General features: G+C 44.1%; 1 protein-coding gene across 5 annotated transcripts in view; it reads right to left on the minus strand.

Moving 5' to 3' along the window:
• Positions 1 to 653: 653 nt before the first annotated feature.
• Positions 654 to 15,669, minus strand: part of LOC106745344 (myc box-dependent-interacting protein 1) — a 41,485-nt gene continuing 26,469 nt past the window's right edge. The window contains exons 2-9 of one of the 5 annotated variants that reach the window (XM_014620875.1): positions 11,437 to 11,572; positions 7,485 to 7,675; positions 7,031 to 7,303; positions 6,352 to 6,470; positions 5,934 to 5,977; positions 5,086 to 5,271; positions 4,123 to 4,301; positions 654 to 3,415 (exon numbers count right to left, since the gene is read on the minus strand). In XM_014620875.1, coding sequence (XP_014476361.1) covers positions 3,335 to 3,415; positions 4,123 to 4,301; positions 5,086 to 5,271; positions 5,934 to 5,977; positions 6,352 to 6,470; positions 7,031 to 7,303; positions 7,485 to 7,675; positions 11,437 to 11,572 — 1,209 coding nt within the window. In that variant the 3' untranslated portion in view covers positions 654 to 3,334. Of the gene's footprint in view, positions 3,416 to 4,122; positions 4,374 to 5,085; positions 5,272 to 5,933; positions 5,978 to 6,351; positions 6,471 to 7,030; positions 7,304 to 7,484; positions 7,676 to 11,436; positions 11,573 to 15,669 lie in introns of all 5 variants that reach the window. The other 4 variants (XM_014620871.1, XM_014620874.1, XM_014620873.1 and 1 more) reach the window with 4 other exon arrangements.

Here is a 15,669-nt window from a genome sequence, read left to right on the forward strand (position 1 = left end):
AAAGGGATAATTCTCTGAAAATGAGAAGGATGAATTTCTGAAGGCAGCTCGCCGCGTCTCGATCGGAGATCGCTCGTTCACAACGTATTTAATGCGTTTTACTTGAGCCTACTTTGAAAATAAAACGGAACTTCGAGATTTCGGCGACAGTGATACAATGAAACGCGCGAGTTATGTGCGTTATGTACGTTAACCAGGCGGAACCAACACGTATACATTCGCTTTTGGACATCAACGTGGAGCCCTTGCAACGGCAAGTCATTGATTTGACATATCTTATCCGCTTCTTTGAATAATTAATAATATAATCAATAATAATAATCAATAAGTAATAGTAAAAATTCCTAGTAACTTGGTCACGTTAATTGCATGTTAAAACTATTCCGCCGGTTAATGTACAGCTGGATGTTTACGAATTATTTCTAACTGTTACGAGACGCATACAGACTTGTGTAAAAAAAATTCGGTTCGCCATATATTCGCATAATCACTCCACTGATCGTCACATCAGCCATATCCCTCCGAGCAAGTTCGCCGTTCCGAAAACGAGAAAGGAGAATTGGCAGGACTATTGGCGCGGCGAAGTGACTTTCTTGCTTGTTAACGGTGCTTAACAACTTAACTCGGCTCGTCGGGACGATGATCGATGGATATTCTCAAGCGAAATACACTTCTTTATTCAACTTCGGGGCAAGGAATCACGCTACAAACGCTCACGTGTGTTACGTATTACAAATCAGTCGTTATTTATTGTATAATCAGTTTTAAATGTCAAGACAATTAAGGGGGATATAGACGTGTATGTATGTGTGTGTTTGTTTGTGTGTTTGATACACTTTGTATTAAGGTTATAAAAAGATACGACTGACTGCTTCGGGAGAAAAAGAAGAAAATGATAAAACAACAAGGCGTAAAAGTGACAAATGACGATATAACAATCGATTGCTACACTAAGCATTACGCGAGCTTTTTTTACCGGGATTCTTCCGATTACGCGCTTTTCCATGTTCGGTTGCATTGTGAGCGCAATAAATCGTAGAGCGTGACGTAATTGCCATTGAAGAGATTCCTTGCCATCTTACATATCGACGCGACGTGTCGTAAGATTCAGCCTATCATGACACGTCACGTTGACGCGCGGATGGCAGTAAACGACTATGTACACTTCTCGCTCATTCGATTTTTCGGTTAGATATTATTACAAACATTCGAATCACCAAACTCATTTACAAGTGTAATGTTAATAAAAAAAAATATCGATGTTACGTAACCGAAGGATTCCTTCGTCTTTATCCGGGTTCTCGACACTTAAATGCATTTCGCCCTCCGCTGGACGAGCACGTGGGTGACGCAAAGCGCGACACGGCGGAAACAATAAGAAAACGAGAATTTCGTCGATTCGCTCGAGACGATTTCTCCGAGTACCGTCTCGAGTTTTCTCGCAGATCGATATTTTTCTTTTCTTGAGTATTGCGGCAACTTTCAGCTTCACTTATTGCGTTATTACGGATAATAAACGGGAAAAGTCAAGAAAATCTATCGGTGACCTCCGGCAGATCGATCGTTAGCGTGACAATGGATCAATCAATACGAAACAATCTGATCTACTTGCGCCGATCTCGCAAGTCCGATGCGGGAAAATCAGGACACACGCCGCGATTAAGTGGAAGCTGAAATCCATATACTCTCACTTAACATCACGTTCTCTGTAAGGTATGTGTGTGTGTATATATATTATTATTACAACACTATTTATTACACAAGATGCGAATACAAGATTGTTTCGGGCAGATCTATCGAGTATTGATCGAGTCTACAAAAAATTCTTTTTCCTTTTTTTCTTTTCTCGGGGGTCGGCTCGTTACGTATTCCTCCTCTACTCTGACAATATAGATAGATAAACGGGAGCGATAGTTATTATAATAATAATAGTAATAATAATAATAGCATAATAATATAATAATAAACGCTCTCTCTCTCTCTCTCTCTTTCTCCCTCTCTCCCTCTCTTGTCGCTACTCGATTTTCTACATACATGTACATAAGATTGCGGATACACGCAATGGACGAGTAAATAAAATCTGCAAAAATATATCGCGAATAAATTCCACTAAACACAAAATTCGCTCCCCCTTTGGGCGAGACGAAGAAGAACAAGAAGAAGAGAAGAACTATCGACCGTAAAATTACACGGAGATTATATGCACGCATATATCATCTCATTTATACATTGCAATATTCATTTTCTTACGTATCACTTTTCCTCGATGCCTTATTATACGTTAATATGTCATTGAAAAATTTGGCATTGTGGATCGCGGCGAGATTTTGACCGGTATGATTATCGTTACTCTATATAGACTTGTCCTGCCGAGCGATAGGCGGGTAAATATTGTAAAACCTTACGTTACGAATGCAGACAGGTAGTTGGACCTTGAAGTTTTTCTCACCTCCCCTCGCGAGGAACGAGGAGTTTGGCAACCTCTCTCTTTCTCTCGCGATATTGCGCGCGATTGTTCTTAAACTTTTTTTAGGATGTATGTATACCTCTTATAGCGATAATTTCTCTCAGTGGCCACAAAGTTACCTCGTAAAATACTCTTAAATCGTATATAGATCTATGTACAATTTCATAAAATAATATTAATTTAATATATAGCTTTCGTTTTTTTATATTATAATATTGCATATACCGTGTTTAAGTGTGTATACACGTGTGTGTGTGTGTGTGTATCTGTTTTCATGTATATGTGGCACGTGTCGAATGTGTGTACGTATTACAATATATTATTTTAGTCGCTTAAATATCTCATTTGATTACTCACGGTGTGTTTGTATTTCGTACGTTTGATATGAGAGAGTTATCCCGCGCACACACACACACACACACATACACAAACATACACACACAGGTACCACACACGCACGCACACACTTGATGAACAAAACGAGTGAATGTTGGCACAGACAGTGGGCTGGGTTAAGGCACTTTGGGGTGATTGATTCTCCGCAGTACCCTCCACAGCATAACTATCTTATCGAATTCCCCGCCCGCCCCCCCTCCCCCTTACTCCTCCTGCAAGAGCTCGTCGTCCGCCTATCTTCCTCCTTTCTCCCGCTTTCGTTCCCTCTCTCTCTCTTTTTCGTTTCTTCTTTCCACCTGCGCGTTATACACCTGTACACGTCGTGCGTAATACTACTCTCTCTCGCGCGCACACACGCGCAACGATTCTTATCTCTCGTTTCAATTACGACTCTTTAACTTATCTTAGAGTAAAATACGCTGTTTCTCTGTGAGCATTGGAGTGTTAAATGGCGAACCGCACACAGCTCTCTCACAGAGGCTTCGTGAAGTTCGCCGGGAACATGCCCTTCTCGTTGGTGCCCTCCTTGATGCCCATTAGCCAGCCTTCTTCCTGCAACGAACGAACACGACATCGTCGTCAGAAGAGAAGAGACGTCGGAAACGCACACACGTTAACGTACTTAGGCCTGCGTGTTAATAGTCGCTACTTTAAAATTGTCTCCAGTGAGATACTCGGATTTCAATTCAGAGTTAACTTGTGGATTTTTCAGCTGAATCACACTGACTACACGTGTAACGTCGCGCACTATTGTGACACATTGGCGGCGGGTGAAATTTCGCTGAAATTTTACACACTTTGGAAACACGTTACGAAAACAAGAAGTCCCGTTTGCCGTATGTGAAAAGGTTCGGCTGAAAAAATTCAACTTCAACCAAAGAAAAAAAAACTCGGACCTAATTCTAAATTATGGTCTGAACATCTCGGGCCATGATTTGAGATTAAGTTTGAAGTAACGATTATCAACATGCGCTTTATAGGGTGTGTTTATATTTATAATTTAATATGTAAGTATAATAACAGCGTTATTTTTTTTGGAAACTCGAGTGAGACAACACTCGAATTCGGAATTTCGAGTCAAGATGTGTGAGTTTTTCGGCCGAATCGCGATTACAGGTGTAACTTTACGATTCGAATAAAGAAACTCAAATGTAACTCGAAATTCAGATGCGAGCGTCTCCACATGGCGCATATTTCAAGTAACGACTTCTATTAATACAGGCCTTAAGGACGAGAGAGAGTCGACTCTCGTGTCTCACCTGTTCCTCCGGATCGTCGTACTCCACGACGCGTATGATCTCACCGACGTCGAACGACAGCTCGTCGACGTCTTCGCGGCTGTACTTGTAAGTGGCCTTAACTCTGTACAGCACGCCCGGCGGTAGATTGTCGGTCGTCGCCCCTACAGAGAAATTGGTAGCATTTTCATATTCCACCTCTAGAAGCATCGAATCCGCCCCATTAGTCATGGACCTGTCTGCGATCTCGTCGGGATACGATATTGCTCGACATGCAACGTTCAAAAAAATATGTTTCGTTCATTTATCACAATTTTATAACACAACCGACCGGCCGAACACCGAACTCTCTCCTCGCTTCGGCAAGACCATGCACAAAGGGGGCTACGGCAGCAGGCAACGCTTACTCTACCAATTAACGATGCTGCAAATTTAACAGGCACTCGAGAGATTAATCACCGTCCATTAATGTATACACGTATTAGGCGTACAAATTAATTCGCTGCTGCCTTTTCTCATGAAATTCAAGGTTTAACTGCAAATAGCCAAGTGCAAGTTTAACGCTCGAAATAATTTCCATTATTTGACTTTACTCCGAAAGATATTGAAATTTGAAGCAGACGTTACGAGACGTTAAATGTAAAAGCACCGAATTAATATGTACACCTGATAATTTGCCCCGGGGATTCGAATCGTGCGAGACGGGAAACGAACCGACGATCAAAACGATTCATACCACGATCGACTTGTTCCCAACATTATTGTCCGTTACTGTTTCCAACAGTATTGTCTCATTCTTTTACTTTTCATTATCGTGTGTGAATGTGTGCGTGTGTGAAGGTAAGGTACCGCGTATGAAAGGAAAAGGCAGACCGTCGTTGGTCGAAATAGAGCTGTTCGCGCTCGAGATCAACGTCGGGCAGCGCCGGGAAGAAGAGGAAGCGTCAAAGGGCACCCCGACGTCGACATCCGCGGGCGACTTACCGACTGGAATATCGTACAACTCTTCGACCCGCTTGGACGGCGCGACTGCGCTCGGCGGCGACGCGTCCTGGTTATTGAGAGAGTTATCATTGCTGTTAGCGTTGCTGTTAGCGTTGCTGTTAGCGTTGCCGTTTATCTGGGTGGTCGGCGACGAGTCCCTGGCCGCGGGCTCGGTGTCGTCCAAGGCTGAAACACGCGACAGGGAGGCACACTCAAAACTGTACGCACGCCGCAAGTCGCATCAACACGGCGTGTTTCGCGCTTTCCGCAAGCGGGAACCGTCGCGAAGTCCCGTACACTCCCGTTTCCCGAGTCGTTCTTGCGAGTAGCGAGCGACGAGGAGCAAGGACACATCACGAGAAGAGGCATGCAAGTATTAGCGCACACGCACGTACACACTGGCGTCGTGTATGCCTTATCATTACAATTACGGTTATCAAGAGTCCCTTTTTAATTATTACTCTCTCACCAAGCGTTTATATTTCTTTCTCGACTGCATATTTTTTTGTTGTTGTAATGAGCGCTGTTGGAGAATCTCATTTCTGTTAATGTACCGTTTCTTCGGAGTGTTCGTATCTTCTCAACGTTCTTGAAAAAAGTCCTTTTCTGATAAATGCATTTTTTGCAACGGATCATTGTAACTAGAGTTGTTCACGCGATTTTCGACCTTACGTGCGTAAGGCTGAAAATCGCGCAATCCTCGATCCAGGGAATGGCAGGGCATACAACGCATGCCGCGCGGACTGTACTACGAGAGAACCCGAGGCACGAAAAGCAGTCCGGGCGGGACGGGAAACGGGCGTTCGAGCGGCAAACTCGAACGGAAATGCGAATGCGAAAATAATTACCTCCTGAGATATTGTTCTGTGCCGGTTGCGTGTTGATTATTAAGCTGAAACAAATCGAGACCTTTGTTATCGTTGGGCGATCGGCTTTACCGTATCTTTCGGTATCGCGTCTATTTTGCTGTCTAATTGCTGTGTTACTGTTTCATCGTCGTATCGCGCCTTACGTAATGATAACTATTTGGCATTGCTGCGTTTCGCGTAATCGCGGCAAACCGCGTCTGCCTCGCATTAATTACCGGTTGCGCTCCGCTATCGCGTTTCCTACAACTGCCGATATTCCAAACATTGTATACTACGTGATTGACCTTGTTCAATGTATCTCTTGCGCTTACCGCGCTTACAATAATGTCTTGTCTGTATTATTGAAATTTAAAATATTGTTTAAAACTTGAAAATTTCACAAAATTAATTTACTCACGACGAGTTCGCGTTCGGCGACTTGGGCGACTGCGGTTCCGTGTTCTTCTTCAGCGTGTAAGATCCTCGCTGACTCTCGTTGGCCAATTTATCGACGATCGCTTCCAATTCGGAATACACCTGGGAACATGAGTAGGAAATAGTACACACAGGTGAAACTACTTTTGCGACTTCAGCAAATGTTGTTCAAAACTCGAAACCGAGACTTCGTCAGGTTCGACTTGACTGAAACGAAATGTTCGCGAGCGTGAAAATTGTCTACACAGAAAAAGTGTTAGATTCAAGTGAATAAATATTCCAATACTCCTTAACAAATCTTTACCTGAATCAAGTGATTTATTTTCCAAGTAAATTATCCAAGTAAAATATTTATTTAATCCAAGTAAAAAATTGCTAAGGAATATTGGAATAGTTACTTGAATCTAGCGTCTTTTTCCGTGTAGAAACTAATCGATCGTTAGAACTTGAACTGAGAAGAAAATGCTTAAAAATTTATTTGTGGGACGTAAACTTTTTTTTTACAGAAACCAGGTTTATTTGTGCCAGGTTTATTTGTGCGAAATAAATTTTATACCCCACAAATAATAAATCTAAGTATTTTTTTCTCATCGTAAGTATTGTATCGCGCAATCGTTAAAAGTGATTAAACTGTAAAACGCCCGTGTGGAATTGGTTGGTACCTTGGCACTTTCCGTGTGAAAGACTTGTTCCGCGGCGAAGAGGGTCTGCAGATTGGTGACGAGGAAAAGCACGCGCGAGTCGTACAACGCCGGCAGTTCGTCGTGCAGCTCGGAATTCAGCTGCTCGTACGTGCGCTTCGCCTCCTCCAGCATCTCCTTCCCCCGGGACACCTTCAGCTCGTCCCTTTTCTTTGGATTGCACTGCAGCGACTGGAAGTTGTGTCTCTGACTGTCGTAGTCCACCAATTTACGGCCGCGCTTGTCGATCTTTTTCTGAAAAAAAAAAAAATCGACCAAGCTCATCGTTGGGCGAGAACAGCTTCAATTCGTTCGAGTTATTGTCAATAACATTTCTTAAAAAGCGCGCTAAGAACAATATTGTACCGGTAAAGAAAGATCGTTCGAAGCAGCTATCAGCGCAGCCTTACGCATACACACAGGGAGAACAACGTACCCTCATCTCCGGGAATTGGCTCTGATATGTGTTGAGTGGCACAAGAACCTGATCTGCGAGCTTGTGAGTAAAATCCTGCCACAGCATGTCGAGATTTTGTGCCTGTACGTATAACAGATCGTGTCCGGTCCATTGGCTCTCGTAGATTTCATTCAACGAGTCCATGAGCGTCTTCGAGGCGGCCTGCACCGCTGCAAAACGAGACGCACACACCCGTCGGTTCAGCTTCTCATTCTCGTCTACTCGGTCTCGCCTACCTTATAATACGTTAGCTTCTCGTTACGTCATCGAACCGATGAAAATCCTCCTCGACGAGACGCGCGTACACCGCGAACAAGATTTCTCCGAATTCGATCGATTTTCGATCGATATCGCATCCAAACAAAATCTCATCATTGGCGGGCTCCACAGAAACTAATGTTTCGACTAACAAGTACGATTGTTAGGCCTTCCAACGAATATGCATCTTTATCTTAGATAAAACATTTGTTCGACACGAAAGACAATTTTCTTATAGAGAAATTATTTCTATCATTTAACATATTTATTGTAAACAGATGATATTTTATTTGGCTAAAAATTTCAAATAATAGCGTTCTTTCCGTTAAATAATAGAGTTCCTTTGAGTGAGACGATAAAATATTTACTCACGCAAATAATATTTCGTGAATGCTGTTTCTATGAAACAAATTTCAGTCAGATAAATAGACCAAATCCAAGGAAACCTTTATCTTGGTGTACAAGGACGGTCATCGGCCGCTCCGAGAAACCTCTTCCCGCCGATTTCCCGTCCGGCGACGACACTCGGTCTCCCCGCTCGGGAATTCGCGCGGGGAGCGGCCGGGATTGCCCGCTACTACTTTCCCGACCTACATCTAAACCTCACCTTTAGCGCGTTAACCCGTGTGGTCGGCTTGCGTAAAAATTCCGCGTTGCATCTTCATATCTCTCGTTATCGCTCGCGTTGAATTTCGACACCGGCGATACGCGATCCCCCCGAGAGGACGCAAGACCTTACGTTAAACCTTTAATTCTACAATTAATACAATGAAAGACAATTCCCATTGGTTAAGCCGATTATTAAATAATGCATCCGGTTGCTATTTTTCTTTCGACTCGAAATTTCGTCTCGGAGAGACGAGGAAGGAAAATGAAGGGGGGGAGCGGGCCGGGGGTAGAATTCGCGCACGCGAAAAGGACGCAGCATCCGAGGCGCGTGGGATGCGACAATTAATATTTATTAGGACGATCGCACGCGTCGGTGATATCACAGCGCGGCTAAATCGTAAATCAGTTTCTTCAATTAACGTCGGTACCGCCGCGGGCAATTCAAGACGCACATCAAGTAGCGCTAACGCGGATGATTCGCGCACGCGCGAGCGAGCGTTAACGGCGTTGTCGTTAGCGCAATTACGGTAATCAACCGCCGCGATTTTCAGTATCATTGCTTTTTATTATTCTCGATTCCCGAGCGCACCTGCCTGGTTCTTTTTCATTCCTTCTTTGTTTTCGAACGATGACGGAGACAAACGAGAGGAAAGATCCTCGATGGATCCCCTCGATGGAGCCGTCGATTCTGTTTCCTCGATCTGTCGTTAATTGAAGCAATACGAAGAAAATCGCTGGACATCTTATCGCGAAATACTCCCCTTAGAATATATATACTTCCTCTTGGAAATTTTATTATAAAATTTGGAAAATGTTATCATCATTATTGCCGATTAATAAGCGAAAAGAGTACGTTTGAAAAAAGCCGCCGCCGAGTAAATTCTTGAGCGTTTCGAAATGCCGCGTTACATTCTCGATCGCGAGCGAACGAACTTGAGTGACGTGAAAATTTACCATTCGAGAGGGCCGGCAAAAACTAAATTCTCCCGTTGGATACGGAAGGCGTTGCGAAATTCACCGAGAAAAAAAAAAAGGAAAACGGTGTCGCAACCTTTCCGCCACTGACTGATACTTCCGTCCACATGCCGTCGACGGAGGTACCGAGAGAGAAACTCGCGTTCGGCGCCGCATATGCGGGTATTAATGTGCAAACGACGTTGCACAGCAGTGTCTGCCGGGTGATAAAAGGAAAGCTAAGAGAAGAGCCGCTGCTGCTGCTGACGCGGGTGCCACGCGTTCTCCGAAATTAACACTTCCTCCCGTAGTGAGGAGGAGGAGGAACTCATCCGCAAACGGCTGTGGATGTTGCGTGAGACGTTTGCATAACGGAGAGGCGCCGAAAATTCTCCCTCGCCCGTTTCTCACGCTTAGCTCCCCCGGGTCCTCGACAGTGCGGCTTTATCAATTTTGCATCGCGTTGTCGTGAGACCTCGCCGAGTCTCTCAAGTGCAGATGGGAGAAAGGACCGGCGGGGAGGGAGAGAAAAACGAGATATTTCTCGCGAAATCCCGAGTACGTGAAGAAGAATGACCGACGGCGTGGGAGGGAAGAGAAAGGAAAGCATATTACACGATGGCGAGGCAATAAATATATTAACACCTTGAATATCTCCGAAATACAAGGGTAAAGAAAAATGTATCCAAGAAATTCCATCGACACATCAATGGTCGTCGCTTCAAACACCTATCGTCAACTTATCTTCATCCAGTCGTCGGTAAAACATTCGAATTTTTCCGAAATATTCAAGGCGGCAATAGTTATTCCCTCACTCTGTGCATCGTCTCGTTGAAAAGATGCGGAAAGATCGGCCACGCCTATCGATCGCATATCTCGCGCGCTCGCGGTGCGTCACAATTTGCGCTACTTATCTGAAATATGAACCACAGCGGCGGGGCAAGGTCGCGGTTGTTTTAATATTTTGGCCACACGCCGCGAAAGATCGCGGCGAATTACCGCCGGGAGTAATTTCTTCCTGCCGTCATTCAAAGGTTGTTTCGCTTCGCGCGCGAGAGAGCACGTGCGTGCGCGTGTGTCCGTCTAACTTGCGTTGTGTTACCGAATATGTGCGCGATTAAAATATTACGTCGATTCCTGTCGTCGTAATTGATGTCGTATGCCCACAACTACCGCCGCTCGTTACTCAATGTCCGCGACTTATTCATCCGTCCGTCATTCAGCCGCGCTGTACAACGATCGCGACGAGAGCGAGCGAGCGCGCCGAGATTGACAGAGAGCGAAAATGATTTTCCCGCGAGCGAGACGACGGCCTTCGCAATTTGCCATCGAAAATTGACCTCGCGCGCGAAACGAGGCTCGCTGCGCGCGCAATGCGTTTCCCGAATGCTCGATTCTATCGCATAATAACGTACAGGATCGCAAGCGATTTTACAGGGAAAAAGCGCTTGATTCAAGTAAACGATTACTCTGATTCGCCTTGGGAAATTTTTACTCGAATTCCGTTCAATATTATGGAATCGGGTAAATATTTTATTTGGATAATTTGCTTGAAAAATCTCTCACTCGTATCAAATAAATATTATTAATCCAAGTGGAAATTTGGTAAGGAATATTGGAATGACTTTTTACTTGAATCTGATGCTTCCTTTCTGTGTATATTTCCAATGACAATATGTCTTATACTAATCTGAGGCACATTTGAAACATAAACAGATTAAGCTTCTAGCGAAAAACGTTTGTGAAATAAATTCGACCCTTAATGGGTGAAAAAAGTGAAAGAAAGAAAAAAAAAATTGTTGAATATATCGATGAAGAGAGACGGGGCGAATCTGAAGTATCCCGCACTCGTGGAAATCACCTCCGCGAGCTAAGCCGCGCGTCGATAGACGGATACGTCGATCCTTCTCCGCGATTCGCGAAAAAAGGAGTGCAGAGTACATCGAACAATGCAACCTCCACGTGTCTTTAGCAAACAGGTCACGGCGACGTAAGGTTGAGCGAGCACGTCACGCTATTTTCCTTCTCTTTTCTTCCTCGCGTCTAACAAGCGTCTAACGATTGCGCCATTTGGAGAAGAGATCACCGGCGAATTTGTCCCCCGACTTACCTCGAACACACCTGATGTAATTGTTGAACTCCTTTTGCAGCCTGTTGGCGGAGTTCTGCTGCCTCGTGAAGTTCTGCAGGTGCTCGTCGAATATGTCGTCCGCTGTTCGGTCGACCTTGCCCAGGTTCTGGAGGAACTGCAACAAGAGAGGAAAACGGTGCTTCTCAATCCCCGGCTGTCTAATAATTAACAATCTTTCGAGAAGACGCGACAGATCGCGAATTGCTCCGACAACATTCTCGCGAGACCGGCGTGAATTGTCGACAATCGCAATCGTGACTTATTCGCTGTATCATCGCGTATCCCTTTAATCAGAAGGACGAGGTCGACGAGTGAAACTTGGGCGTGCTCGTGAATTTTTGCGTAGGTCTCGTTCCCACAAAACGCTTACTCCGCGTAGGTGTGAAGCATCTCCAAAGGTGGAAGACAGCCTAGAGTTTTCTGCCTCGGCGCGAGCGAAGGCTCTCGCTGAAAGACAGCTTCTCTCCGCATTACCGAAGACGAAGAAATTTTTTTAACATACCGTTGCGCTGAGAAAAGTGTCTGATATTTGCTGGAATCGGCTTACGGATTGTGGAGTCGCGTTTCACGTGACAGAAAAATATACTTGGTATTCGTAACTATAATGCCTTAATTATACATCGTAATAAAAGAATTATAGTCAGGAAAACTATTTTTCTAGTATCGTCTTAATATCGTGTCAGTGATAATAATAACCTCGCGTGCAAATTGCTACTACTATTTCTGTAGAAAAGGGTGTAAGCTGAGGCCAACAATGACTGTAATTTCTTTCTCAGTGTGCATTTGTGATGCATTGATATTTGCGATGTACCGGCTGTAATTATATAATGAAATAATTACAGTCGGGGAAACCATTTTTGCAGTAAGCGCTACTGCAGTATGAGCGATAATAACCCTGTGTGCGTATCCTTGTTATTTGTTTGCTACAAAAAAAGACTCGGTTCCCGCAATTGAATCGAGATCGGATGAAGACTCAGTGACGAGAAACGAAAAAAGAAATCTTTTCCTCTGTGTATTAAAACCCGGTTGAGACAACTCAGAGTAATTGATCGAGTAGAAATTTCCTGAAGGAATATTTCTGTCCTTACAACCAAGCTTTTCAAGTTTGATATCCAGGCAACGAAAGATTCGGTTAGATCAATTGCTTTTCCATGTAAAACAAAAAGATTGGCTGGAGCCGAAAATGAGTCGCGCGGAAGACGATCCCCATTGGCTCGATCTACTTTCCCGGCCGATGAGGCCGGGATTTAACAAGAAACCCATTAGACCGTCCGTAACATTACCATTGTTATCGAAAATCAGGCGCGACGTTGCGAAAGGATACGGATTACGTAACAATAGCAGCCATCAACCACGGAGAAACTTCACGCCGGGGATGCCGTTCGGTCGATTCGATTTTCAATCTATCCACGAGGAGACGCTCGCGAAATCAAATCGTCTAAGCTCTAATTGCAATTATTGAGGGAAGAGAGCAGACGATAAATCGTATCTACTGAGAGAAAAATATCTGAAAAATAAAAAATCTTTTTTCGGTAAATAATAATAACACATTTATTTAAATCTGAATATCCTTAAAAAAAAATATATATATATATATATGGGATAAACAAATTTTTTTCGTAAAAAAGCTGCAGATTAAAAAAATGTATACACTGATAAAAAGATTTCTACAAATTTAATCAATTTTATTGCATCCAAACAAATTTACTATCTTTTTCCCATTTGAAAAAAAATTTTCTTAGTATAAAAACATGTATATTAATATAAGTAAATACGCCATTAGCACCTAGCAAATAAATATTTGTTTATTTCTTAGATATTTTTCTCTCAGTGCAAGCATATGGTGCGTATATATCGTGCATATGTCTGGTGTTTCGTTCAGAGAGAGAAAGAGAGAGAGAGAGAGAAAGAAAAGAGACAGAAAGAAAAAGAAAGAGAGGGAGGGAGAGACATAAAGCAGTTATTGTACCTACTGTTACTCAAAGACAAAGACCAAGATATGAAACATCTTAAACCGATAAGTGAGCCATGCCGCTAAAGATGCCCTTACTCGACGCTTAGGGTGATCTCTCTCGACGGAGGGAATTAATACTTCCAAAGACAAAGGACAAAATAATGTCACGAACGTTGACGTGTCCGTTGTTTTCGATATTTAATATTATTCCAACTCATCCGGAGAGATAAGTTGAGCGAGCGAGTGAGTCTGCAAGCGAGTCGGTCTGCGAGCCCGCATTAGCGGACCAACAGAAATAGCGTTATCGCGGGGTGAGTCACGGCGGCGCGGGGGGAGATTTTTCGCCCCGGAAGCTGCACTTGCTGCAACGACGGTGAATATGCGCGGATATATCATCCCATCGCTTATCGTATACACGGTATGTCGACTGTACCGTTACACCACCACCATGATAATATTCCGCGAAATACTTGTTTCACGAAGTAACGAGAGCCTCTCGTTGTTCCTCGTTCACGAAATTACGCGTAATTTCGACGATATTCGTGCATCTGACTGTCTTCAAAGTCCGACGCGAATACTTGATTCCGCCAAGCTTTCGATTTTCCGGAATCCAATGGCTGCCGAATTTTCCTAATAGGTGAAATTTAAGTGACGAAGATTACCGTCTGTTCTTCGTTTTCCCTCTCTCCCTTCGTCGTTTTTAAAAACCATTAGAATTCAACCGAAGGTCGTCTATCTCGGGCTAACTCGGCGAAATCGACCGTGACTCTGATGCAACTTTCAGACCTGCCTTGATAGAGCCGTAACACGACACTCGTCTCAGATCTGGATTTGCACAGTCGGATCTGAGAATTTCCCCCGTCAAGTTGTGTAATATGATATAAATTAAACGATACGTCACACATCTCGTATCTGTAATCGCGATAATTCAGTCGCAACAACCAACACATCCGACTCAGCTCAAATTTAAGTGTCTCTCGCGAGACACTCGAGTTTCGACGCGAAACGCGACTATTAAATACGGCCCTCGAAAGTAGACGCTAATACGCGCAGTGATCCGGATTGGTCGATATTGATAGGTGTTAATCATCGCATCACGACACGACCCACTGCACGACCGGCGACATTCTTTTTTTTTCTGTCCAATACGAGGCACGATTTTTGTCACGACTTCTCTCTCTCTCTCTCTCTCTCTTTCAATTTATCTCTCTTCCTCTCTTGCTCTCCCCCCTCTCTATCACCGTACCGTTATTCAGTCGGCGTGTAGCTTCCATTCGATACCTTGTAGCAGGTGAGAACGAAGACTGTGAACTCGTTTACACGCGCGGCCGACTTGCACGCACGATTCGCGAACTCGCGCGAATACGATATCGCGCATGCGAGAGCGTTATAAATATCGGGCGAGCGTGAATTCGATCAACGAAACGCGAGGTCTCGCGCGCTTCCGAACTTCCGTCAATTCTTCGCCAGTTTTCCGGCCAGAATTCCGCGGGCCACGTGAAAGTTTTGCAAATTCCACCGCCCCGAATCCCGCTAACTTCATGGGCGTAATCAATACCGCGCGAAGCGCTATAAAACACCCGCTCGGTTCCTGCGATTTTGCCTATCGCGTCGAAGACAAACCATCGACATCCGATCTCGCCTCGTGACTATCGGGATTTGTCCTTTTTTTATCTACAGTCATTACCCTCGACAGCCAATTATTCGCCGCTTCCGGCGTTTTCCGTATAAATAGGAAAACTTTCACTCGCGCGCGTATATACGGCGCGATCGGTAACGGGGCATTACGGGAATACGGAAGATTCCTCGTTCCGACGATCGGCGGCCCCGGCAGGTTTCACGAGGAAATTCACTTAAGGATGTATATCGATCAGTCAGTGCCGTATTTTCATTGGCGCATCAACGAGGACGCTCGTAAATTTTAGTATTTATCATACAAATTACGTTCTTCCGCTCTATTTCACTATGTAAGTAATAAATGTTAACTTGCAACGGAGTTGAGGTAGACATGTACAGGGTCTCCGAAACTTTTCGGCCAATCGCTCGTGTGAAGGTTAAATTGGACAGAAAAATCTGCCATTTTGCAAACAACCGCGCAAATTTTTGAGTTATTCATTAAAGAAGCCTCTATACGTAGCCATTTTCAATAATTAATGACTCGAAATTTTGCGTGATTTTTTGCAAAAAAAGACCTGCTCAGTTTAACTCGTTCTACTCGCACACGGCCGGTCGATCAAAACTTTCCGGACGCCCTGTAC

This window comes from Dinoponera quadriceps, unplaced genomic scaffold, assembly GCF_001313825.1.
Source record: "Dinoponera quadriceps isolate SergipeBrazil2010 unplaced genomic scaffold, ASM131382v1 scaffold1609, whole genome shotgun sequence".
NCBI lineage: Eukaryota > Metazoa > Arthropoda > Insecta > Hymenoptera > Formicidae > Dinoponera > Dinoponera quadriceps.